The sequence below is a fragment of the Megalobrama amblycephala genome, linkage group LG19 (genome assembly GCF_018812025.1).
Source record: "Megalobrama amblycephala isolate DHTTF-2021 linkage group LG19, ASM1881202v1, whole genome shotgun sequence".
NCBI lineage: Eukaryota > Metazoa > Chordata > Actinopteri > Cypriniformes > Xenocyprididae > Megalobrama > Megalobrama amblycephala.
The window spans coordinates 2,251,911-2,263,753 of NC_063062.1; the positions used below are offsets into that span (position 1 = coordinate 2,251,911).

Genomic DNA, 11,843 nt, shown 5'->3' on the forward strand with positions numbered 1-11,843 from the left:
AACAAAATAAATTAAAGTAAAACTGACAAAATTACTTTGAGTAAAAACAAATCATTTGAATTTTCACTGTTACATAATATTTATATGTGCAGTGTTTTATTTATAAAAGTTTATTATGTAAGGTGAAGACGTTTATTGATTTAATTATATTAAATTAACTATTTGCTCTACAAAATAAACAACTCAGCTAAAAGTCCCCGTGAACCAGAAGTTGCAAACGACTTTTCTCCAGTGTTGTGACGTATTTCCAAGTGAAACGGAATATTGAATAGAGGGCAGAGTTTTACTTTAGCGTTCGTCCTCTCCATCTCTCACTCATAGCAGACTAACGGTTGGAGGGGAGTGGTTTAAGCGTTTTCAACCCAAGCCGTCAAACTGACGTCATCAGAGAAGGAACGCCATTCCAGACCGGAAGTAACTTTTCAGATTTCGAGTAAAGATTACGGCGACAAACTTTTTTTTTTCTGTGTATTAACTTGCGCGGATTAATTGTTCACCTCAAGACTAGTAATGTGCACTAACAAAGTAAATAGGGTCAATTTTGATTTCATGCCAACTTTAAATTAACTTACATGAGTTTTTAAGTAATGTGAACAAGGATGGTTTGAGTGACACTAACAACAGTGAAATTTTATTTTATTTTTACTGTATTTTTGATCATGCCATGCAAGAAAAAAAAATTACTAATGCATTTCCTCGATTTATAAATCATGCATGTTTTAGTAAATTGAGGGAACGAAATAGTAAATTGTGCACATAATATATTAGTATGTATTTTTAAGCAGCGGACGCAGTGAAATATGCATGAAATTTTTTGAATATTGCAATGTGTGTGAAAGGAAAGGTGTTGTGTGACCAACCATCAACTGGAAAGGAAAGTCATTTCAGAGGACCAGCGAGTGATTACATACAGTATAGATTAATGAAGACAAACATTTTTTGTTATTATAATACACTGATGAGATCGAGAATGTGTATTAAGAAAGTAAATGGGTTAGTTCTGAGTTCATGTTGACTTTAATGTTGACTTGAGTTTCTGATGATTGACACACACACACACACACACACTTACACAGAGCGAGTCCAGCGAGAGAAGGGTGCGGCTCGTGTTCAGATGATCTGTTTCTCCACCCACCGTGTGCCATTGTTTCTGCATCTCAGTCTTGACTCTGTTGGGTTGATATCTCCTCATCTCTACACTCTAAACACACATATACAACTGACATGTCAAGATGCACAGCTCATTCTTCAAGTTTATATCTCAAAAACGCAAGTTTTGAGCTTAATAAGCTTCCATACACTGGTATTTACATGGTACTCCAATGTACATCAAAAACTGACATGATACCAGGTCCAAAAAGTATGTTTTTGTTGTTGTTGTTTTTGGTTTTTTGTAAGTGAGACCACATGCCTCTCCAAACTAGCGCTTTGACATGCTCATGGTTTGAATTGTGTATTGTGCAGCACGTCTGGAGGGTAAAAGTCATAAATTGTTTCCCATGAGCCCCCTCTCTCATTGTGCATTGTTCGTGTTCTCTCATTACATGAGTCAAGGTGCTGCCAGCGAGCGCGCGCCCGCGCCTAACGTGACTGGGAACGCGGACAAGAGATGATGCTGCCGCAGAAGTATGAGGCGCGCTCCCGAGCCGCACGCCAAAGTCTGTCAGCAAGTGAAAGTTAAAAAAAAAAATTTAAAAACGCATTTTTTGACTGAGTTAATTTATCACAAAACCTTCCCGGTGTTGTGGTGATTCAGGTAAGGTGCTGTAGAAGTACTATATCAGAACAGTTCACTGAATTATTACCATATATAGTATTTACATGGTGTTTCATCTAAAAGTTACAAACGCATGATATGTATTCTTAGAAGTACCTTTAATGTGGTAATTATCTCCTTATTATGATTGCCTTTTGTTGTGATATTCTTCATTTGTATGTTGCTTTGGATAAAAGTATGGAATTTCTACCGCATTATAAAAAAATCATGCTTTTATAAATCATAATATTTAGTTAGTCATGTTTATTGGTCGGAATTATGACAACATAAGCAAAAATTCTTAATTACCAGTAGTAATTATGACAAAAAGTCAAATTTCTGACTTAAAAAGTCTTATGACATCGAAATCATGACATCCTAAATTGATGTTGTGACTGAAATAAAAAGTCGAAACTATGATCATACTAAGTCAAAATTCTTACTTAAAGCCGTAATTAAATGAAAAAGTTGAAATTCTGACTTAAAAAGTCTTATGACATCGAAATCATGACATCCTAAATCAATGTTGTGACTGAAATTCGATATAAAAAGTCTAAATCCTGACTTAAAAAGTCTTAAAAAAATCGAAATTAAGGCATACGAAATCGATGTTGTGACTGAAATTCAATATAAATTGAATTATGTCACATTTGATTCAATATAAATATAATTATGTCACATAATTCCTAAATTCGATTTAGGAATTATGATCATACTGTCAAAATTCTTACTTAAAAGTTGTAATTATGACACAAATTCAAAATCCTGACTTAAAAAGTCTTAAAAAATCAAAATTAAGGCATACGAAATCGATGTTGTGACTTAAATTCTATATAAAAAGTCGGAACTATGATCATACTAAGTCAAAATTCGTACTTAAAGCCGTAATTAAATTAAAAAGTCGAAATTCTGACTTAAAAAGTCTTATGACATCGAAATCATGACATACTAAATTGATGCTGTGACTGAAATTCGATATAAAAAGTCAGAATTATGATCATACTGTCAAAATTCTTACTTAAAAGTCGTAATTATGACACAAATTCAAAATTCTGACTTAAGAAGTCTTAAAAAATCGAAATTATGAGTTACTAAATCGATGTTGTGACTGAAATTCGACATAAAAAGTCGGAATTATGATCATACTAAGTCAAAATTCTTACCTAAAAGTCGTAATTATGCCACAAATTCGAAATTCTGACTTAAGAAGTCTTAAAAAATCGAAATTATGACTTACTAAATTGATGTTGTGACTGAAATTCAGTATAAAAAGTCAAAATCCTGACTTAAAAAGTCTTCAAATCTATATTAATACATACTAAATTGATGTTGTGACTGAAATTCGATATAAAAAGTCGTAATTATGATCATACCAAGTCAAAATTCTTACTTAAAAGTCATAATTATAACACAAATTTGAAATCCTGACTTAAAAAGTCTTAAAAAAAATCGAAATTAAGGCATACGAAATCGATGTTGTGACTGAAATTCAATATAAATTGAATTATGTCACATTTGATTCAATATAAATTGAATTATGTCACATAATTCCTAAATTCGATTTAGGAATTATGATCATACTAAGTCAAAATTCTTACTTAAAAGTCATAATTATGACACAAATTCAAAATCCTGACTTAAAAAGTATTAAAAAATCGAAATTAAGGCATACGAAATCGATGTTGTGACTGAAATTCGATATAAAAAGTCAGAACTATGATCATACTAAGTCAAAATTCTTACTTAAAGCCGTAATTAAATAAAAAAGTCGAAATCCTGACTTAAAAAGTATTAAAAAATCGAAATTAAGGCATACTAAATTGATGCTGTGACTGAAATTCGATATAAAAAGTCAGAATTATGATCATACTGTCAAAATTCTTACTTAAAAGTTGTAATTATGACACAAATTAAAAATCCTGACTTAAAAAGTCTTAAAAAATCGAAATTAAGGCATACGAAATCGATGTTGTGACTTAAATTCTATATAAAAAGTCGGAACTATGATCATACTAAGTCAAAATTCTTACTTAAAGCCGTAATTAAATGAAAAAGTCGAAATTCTGACTTAAAAAGTCTTATGACATCGAAATCAAGACATCCTAAATCAATGTTGTGACTGAAATTCGATATAAAAAGTCTAAATCCTGACTTAAAAAGTCTTAAAAAAATCGAAATTAAGGCATACGAAATCGATGTTGTGACTGAAATTCAATATAAATTGAATTATGTCACATTTGATTCAATATAAATATAATTATGTCACATAATTCCTAAATTCGATTTAGGAATTATGATCATACTGTCAAAATTCTTATTTAAAAGTTGTAATTATGACACAAATTCAAAATCCTGACTTAAAAAGTCTTAAAAAATCGAAATTAAGGCATACGAAATCGATGTTGTGACTTAAATTCTATATAAAAAGTCGGAACTATGATCATACTAAGTCAAAATTCGTACTTAAAGCCGTAATTAAATGAAAAAGTCGAAATTCTGACTTAAAAAGTCTTATGACATCGAAATCATGACATACTAAATTGATGCTGTGACTGAAATTTGATATAAAAAGTCAGAATTATGATCATACTGTCAAAATTCTTACTTAAAAGTCGTAATTATGACACAAATTCAAAATTCTGACTTAAGAAGTCTTAAAAAATCGAAATTATGAGTTACTAAATCGATGTTGTGACTGAAATTCGACATAAAAAGTCGGAATTATGATCATACTAAGTCAAAATTCTTACCTAAAAGTCGTAATTATGCCACAAATTCGAAATTCTGACTTAAGAAGTCTTAAAAAATCGAAATTATGACTTACTAAATTGATGTTGTGACTGAAATTCAGTATAAAAAGTCAAAATCCTGACTTAAAAAGTCTTATGACATCGAAATTATGACTTACTAAATTGATGTTGTGACTGAAATTCAATATAAAAAGTCAAAATCCTGACTTAAAAAGTCTTCAAATCTATATTAATACATACTAAATTGATGTTGTGACTGAAATTCGATATAAAAAGTCGTAATTATGATCATACCAAGTCAAAATTCTTACTTAAAAGTCATAATTATAACACAAATTTGAAATCCTGACTTAAAAAGTCTTAAAAAAAATCGAAATTAAGGCATACGAAATCGATGTTGTGACTGAAATTCAATATAAATTGAATGATGTCACATTTGATTCAATATAAATTGAATTATGTCACATAATTCCTAAATTCGATTTAGGAATTATGATCATACTAAGTCAAAATTCTTACTTAAAAGTCATGATTATGACACAAATTCAAAATCCTGACTTAAAAAGTATTAAAAAATCGAAATTAAGGCATACGAAATCGATGTTGTGACTGAAATTCGATATAAAAAGTCAGAACTATGATCATACTAAGTCAAAATTCTTACTTAAAGCCGTAATTAAATAAAAAAGTCGAAATCCTGACTTAAAAAGTATTAAAAAATCGAAATTAAGGCATACTAAATTGATGCTGTGACTGAAATTCGATATAAAAAGTCAGAATTATGATCATACTGTCAAAATTCTTACTTAAAAGTCGTAATTATGACACAAATTCAAAATTCTGACTTAAGAAGTCTTAAAAAATCGAAATTATGACTTACTAAATTGTTGTGACTGAAATTCGATATAAAAAGTCAGAACTATGATCATACTAAGTCAAAATTCTTACTTAAAGCCGTAATTAAATGAAAAAGTCGAAATTCTGACTTAAAAAGTCTTATGACATCGAAATCATGACATACTAAATTGATGTTGTGACTGAAATAAAAAGTCGAAACTATGATCATACTAAGTCAAAATTCTTACTTAAAGCCGTAATTAAATGAAAAAGTCGAAATTCTGACTTAAAAAGTCTTATGACATCGAAATCATGACATACTAAATTGATGCTGTGACTGAAATTTGATATAAAAAGTCAGAATTATGATCATACTGTCAAAATTCTTACTTAAAAGTCGTAATTATGACACAAATTCAAAATTCTGACTTAAGAAGTCTTAAAAAATCGAAATTATGAGTTACTAAATCGATGTTGTGACTGAAATTCGACATAAAAAGTCGGAATTATGATCATACTAAGTCAAAATTCTTACCTAAAAGTCGTAATTATGCCACAAATTCGAAATTCTGACTTAAGAAGTCTTAAAAAATCGAAATTATGACTTACTAAATTGATGTTGTGACTGAAATTCAGTATAAAAAGTCAAAATCCTGACTTAAAAAGTCTTATGACATCGAAATTATGACTTACTAAATTGATGTTGTGACTGAAATTCAATATAAAAAGTCAAAATCCTGACTTAAAAAGTCTTCAAATCTATATTAATACATACTAAATTGATGTTGTGACTGAAATTCGATATAAAAAGTCGTAATTATGATCATACCAAGTCAAAATTCTTACTTAAAAGTCATAATTATAACACAAATTTGAAATCCTGACTTAAAAAGTCTTAAAAAAAATCGAAATTAAGGCATACGAAATCGATGTTGTGACTGAAATTCAATATAAATTGAATTATGTCACATTTGATTCAATATAAATTGAATTATGTCACATAATTCCTAAATTCGATTTAGGAATTATGATCATACTAAGTCAAAATTCTTACTTAAAAGTCATGATTATGACACAAATTCAAAATCCTGACTTAAAAAGTATTAAAAAATCGAAATTAAGGCATACGAAATCGATGTTGTGACTGAAATTCGATATAAAAAGTCAGAACTATGATCATACTAAGTCAAAATTCTTACTTAAAGCCGTAATTAAATAAAAAAGTCGAAATCCTGACTTAAAAAGTATTAAAAAATCGAAATTAAGGCATACTAAATTGATGCTGTGACTGAAATTCGATATAAAAAGTCAGAATTATGATCATACTGTCAAAATTCTTACTTAAAAGTCGTAATTATGACACAAATTCAAAATTCTGACTTAAGAAGTCTTAAAAAATCGAAATTATGACTTACTAAATTGTTGTGACTGAAATTCGATATAAAAAGTCAGAACTATGATCATACTAAGTCAAAATTCTTACTTAAAGCCGTAATTAAATGAAAAAGTCGAAATTCTGACTTAAAAAGTCTTATGACATCGAAATCATGACATACTAAATTGATGTTGTGACTGAAATAAAAAGTCGAAACTATGATCATACTAAGTCAAAATTCTTACTTAAAGCCGTAATTAAATGAAAAAGTCGAAATTCTGACTTAAAAAGTCTTATGACATCGAAATCATGACATACTAAATTGATGCTGTGACTGAAATTCGATATAAAAAGTCAGAATTATGATCATACTGTCAAAATTCTTACTTAAAAGTTGTAATTATGACACAAATTCAAAATTCTGACTTAAGAAGTCTTAAAATCGAAATTATGACTTACTAAATTGATGTTGTGACTGAAATTCGATATAAAAAGTCGGAATTATGATCATACTAAGTCAAGATTCTTACTTAAAGCCGTAATTAAATGAAAAAGTCGAAATTCTGACTTAAGAAGTCTTAAAAAATCGAAATCATGACATACTAAATCGATGTTGTGACTGAAATTCGATATAAAAAGTCGGAATTATGATCATAAGTCAAAATTCTTACATAAAGGTTGTAATTATGACACAAATTCGAAATCCTGACTTAAGAAGTCTTACAGAAAATCGAAATTATGACTTACTAAATTGTTGTGACTGAAATTCGATATAAAAAGTCAGAACTATGATCATACTAAGTCAAAATTCTTACTTAAAGCCGTAATTAAATGAAAAAGTCGAAATTCTGACTTAAAAAGTCTTATGACATCGAAATCATGACATACTAAATTGATGTTGTGACTGAAATAAAAAGTCGAAACTATGATCATACTAAGTCAAAATTCTTACTTAAAGCCATAATTAAATGAAAAAGTCGAAATTCTGACTTAAAAAGTCTTATGACATCGAAATCATGACATACTAAATTGATGCTGTGACTGAAATTCGATATAAAAAGTCAGAATTATGATCATACTGTCAAAATTCTTACTTAAAAGTTGTAATTATGACACAAATTCAAAATTCTGACTTAAGAAGTCATAAAATCGAAATTATGACTTACTAAATTGATGTTGTGACTGAAATTCGATATAAAAAGTCGGAATTATGATCATACTAAGTCAAGATTCTTACTTAAAGCCGTAATTAAATGAAAAAGTCGAAATTCTGACTTAAGAAGTCTTAAAAAATCGAAATCATGACATACTAAATCGATGTTGTGACTGAAATTCGATATAAAAAGTCGGAATTATGATCATAAGTCAAAATTCTTACATAAAGGTTGTAATTATGACACAAATTCGAAATCCTGACTTAAGAAGTCTTACAGAAAATCGAAATTATGACTTACTAAATTGATGTTGTGACTGAAATTCGATATAAAAAGTCTGAATTATGATCATACTAAGTCAAAATTGCTTACGTAAAAGCCGTAATTATGACAAAAATTCGAAAATCTGACTTAAAAATTCTTAAAATCGAAATGAAGACACTAAATTGATGTTGTGACTGAAATTCAATATAAAAAGTCGGAATTATGATCATACTAAGGCAAAATTCCTACTTAAAGCCGTAATTAATTGGAAAAGTCGAAATTCTGACTTAAAAAGTCTAATGACATCGAAATCATGACATACTAAATCGATGTTGTGAATAAAATTCGATATAAAAAGTCGAAATTATGACATACCAAGTTGAAATTGTCGAAATTCTGACGTAAAAAAGTAATATTCATGACATAAAAAGTCGAAAATCTTACAAAATGCCATCCAGTTTTTGATCTTCCATGTAAAAGCGTCTTTAACGGCATAGATGAGACTCGTCATGCCCGCCGCGCATGTTCTCGCGAGATCTGAGGGAGCGAGTGTTTTCGGCTGCGGCTGGACGAGGTTTGAGTGGCGCAGCAGAATGAGCGCTGATGCAGTAACACACACTCATCCTGCTGCGCTTTGTGTTGCATCTCTGCGTCGCCTTCACTCTCCTTTTCTCACCCTGACAACTTTTATCAGGCACTTTAAAGTCTTTATTTTTGCACTCTTACTGGAGGAGACTTCATCTTCATCTTCTTCATCATCTGCTGGAGGTACAGAAACTTTCTTTCCCTCAGTTTTGCTTCTTTCGTTTCTCTGTTGTGGTATTCTTGTTTACTTTACACAAACATAACTAACTCACAAACACACACACAGCTCTTCTTTTGCTCGGTAATGTGTGTTTTATCAGTTTTGTTATTAATGCGAGTTGTTGGTCGTGCAGCGGGAGCGAGCGCAGAATGAGGCAGCTGCTCGTGCTCGCGGCGGGACTCTCAGCGCTCGTTTCGCTGTGTGTGTCTGCGCAGACACTCGACGCAGGCGCAGACAGAGCTGCGCAGACGCCTGACGCGGAGCAACCGAGAGCGAGCCGAGCGAAACGGCGAGGCGGCGGGCAAGACGTGCTGAAGGGGTAACGAGAACATTTACTCCAAACACCATAGTAAAACTGTCATTAGCAGCAGTTAACGAGTTTTAAAGGCTGTGGGAACTCTGTTAATTATGCGTTAACTACTGTCATAATAACATTAATAACTGCTTTGGTTTCATAAACAGTGCAAGAAAGTGCTGTTTTCATAATTTTGTTGATTGTTTGTTTTGTACACATCTCAAATTCTGTGTTAAATTAAACACAATAATTACATATCATTAAAATGATTTAGATGAAAATATCAAACTATGGGAAAAATAAGTGCATAAACGATAAACTGAAAATACAATAAAATATACTGGGTTGTTTTGACCCAGCGGTTGGGTTGAATGTTTGCTTAACCTGCTGGGTAGTTTTATTTAACTCAACTATTGATTAAAAATTACTGTATTGCATGCTTAAAATGATCCCAAAATATGTTGGAAATTATCATTTATTATTATGTTTAATAAATGAAAATGTATTAATAAGTTTAATGAATAATAATTAAACAATAAATTGCTTATTAATAAATGAGAGACTAGAGGCAACAATAATAATCAAAAGGTGAACATTTATTAATAAGCAATTTATTGTTTAATTATTATTCATTAAACTTATTAATAAATGTTCAAGCCATACTGTAATTTTTAATCAATAGTTGAGTTAAATAAAACTACCCAGCATGTTGGGTCAAAACAACCCAATCGCTGGGTTTGTCCATTTTTAACCCAACTTGGGTTGTTTTTAACCCAGCATTTTTTAGAGTGTGTAACTAAATAGACCATAGGACTTGAATTAAATTAATCTATTTATATTATTTTATACTATTCATGCTCTTTTCTTTATATTTTCTTCATTTTTATTCTACATACAGAGATCGTAATAAAAAACATACTTTGATCTAGATTAAAATATCAAAGATTCAATTATAAGACAAAAAATAAACAAAAGAGCATTAAAGATATGAGATAATTAAGCAATTAATAAGGCTGTGACTTAAGTCACTTGTAGTTCATGTTTTTTTCTTATTTCTTCAGTGATTCTGCTTGTTAACAGCAGGTGTTCATCACTAATGCGCAATCATTACTTAATTGCTTAATTATTTAACACTATATGAGGGACCATATGTACTCTGAGCAGAGTTGATTTAACTCTGGGGATTTTGCTGTGTATTATTACCATGTTAATTTTATTCTATGTACAAAGCGTCCCACTTTACAAGTTAACTACTATGGAACTACTAAGATTTAAATGAATCATTTGATGCATATTTTTTGTTTTCGAGGCAAGTACATATAAAGTGGGATGTGTGTGACAAATAAAATTGGAATTTTCCTCAGAAAAGATTGTTGATTTGCCGAAATCTTCCCGCAGGCCGAATGTGTGTGGATCCCGTCACCATGCGTACTGCTGTCCCGGATGGAAGACCTTGACCGGAGGGAACCAGTGCATCGTCCGTAAGTCCTCATCCACTTCCTTTTTGGTGTGTAAAGCACAAGTAAACACACACGCGCACTATCTGCATGACTGTACCGCGGGGGAGGGGGGGGGGGGGGTCAGTATACATGCACTGGATGGTTGTTTTTGCTTTTGTCCTGTAAATGAATAGATTGGCAGCGTTCAAGATCGTTGTGTGATTTTGGCGGTCTGCCGTCTCCCAGGCGCGGTGGGTGGGGTGATGTTGTTTACATGTGAAGGTCAGGCACACTAATGGATCTCGGTCACAATGGCCCAAGTCTCTCTGACCTCCTCACCTCTCACTGACCGCACTTATAAGAGCGTTCCGGTAATAACCAGGGTTTGGTCGCATTCCAATTACATATGCATCATTTAATCACATTAATCCGATTAAGCCGATATTTCCTGAATAAGACAGCTGGCATATGCCTCGATTGAGTGGAAGACGGTCTCATGGAAAAAGACCTGACAGCAGGACCAGACCTCAGTCTGCAGACTTTGATTTGTGGGATGGATTTGAAGACTGGACAATTCTTTTTTTATGCAATATTGCAGTGTCTTTTTTATAAATGATTTATCAATATAACTCGTGAAACTCGGATGGATGGATGGATGGATAGATAGAAAGAGAGATAAATAGAATAATAGATAGATAGACGGACAGACGGATGGATAGAACAATAGATGGATAGATAGATGGATGGATAGATAGATAGATAGATAGATAAGTAGATAGATAGATGGACGGATGGATGGACAGATAGATAGATGGACGGATGAACAGACAGATAGATAGATAGATAGATAGATAGATAGATAGATAGATAGATAGATAGATAGATAGATAGATGGACAGATAGATAGATGGACAGATAGATAGATGGACGGATGGATGGACAGATAGATAGATAGATAGATAGATAGATAGATAGATAGATAGATAGATAGATAGATAGATAGATAGATAGATAGATAAGTAGATAGATAGATGGACGGATGGATGGATGGATGGATGGATGATGGATAGATAGAAAGAGAGATAAATAGAACAATAGATAGATAGACAGATGGGCAGAAAGAACAATAAATGGATAGATAGATGGATGGAAGATGTATAGATAGATA

The 11,843-nt window shown here is 31.3% G+C and overlaps 1 protein-coding gene across 1 annotated transcript in view; it reads left to right on the forward strand.

Moving 5' to 3' along the window:
* Positions 1 to 8,245: 8,245 nt before the first annotated feature.
* The window catches only part of fbn1 (fibrillin 1), an 83,902-nt gene continuing 80,304 nt past the window's right edge, over positions 8,246 to 11,843 (forward strand). The window contains exons 1-3 of the mRNA XM_048167952.1: positions 8,246 to 8,904; positions 9,075 to 9,260; positions 10,635 to 10,717. Coding sequence (XP_048023909.1) covers positions 9,091 to 9,260; positions 10,635 to 10,717 — 253 coding nt within the window. The 5' untranslated portion in view covers positions 8,246 to 8,904; positions 9,075 to 9,090. The remainder of the gene's footprint in view (positions 8,905 to 9,074; positions 9,261 to 10,634; positions 10,718 to 11,843) is intronic.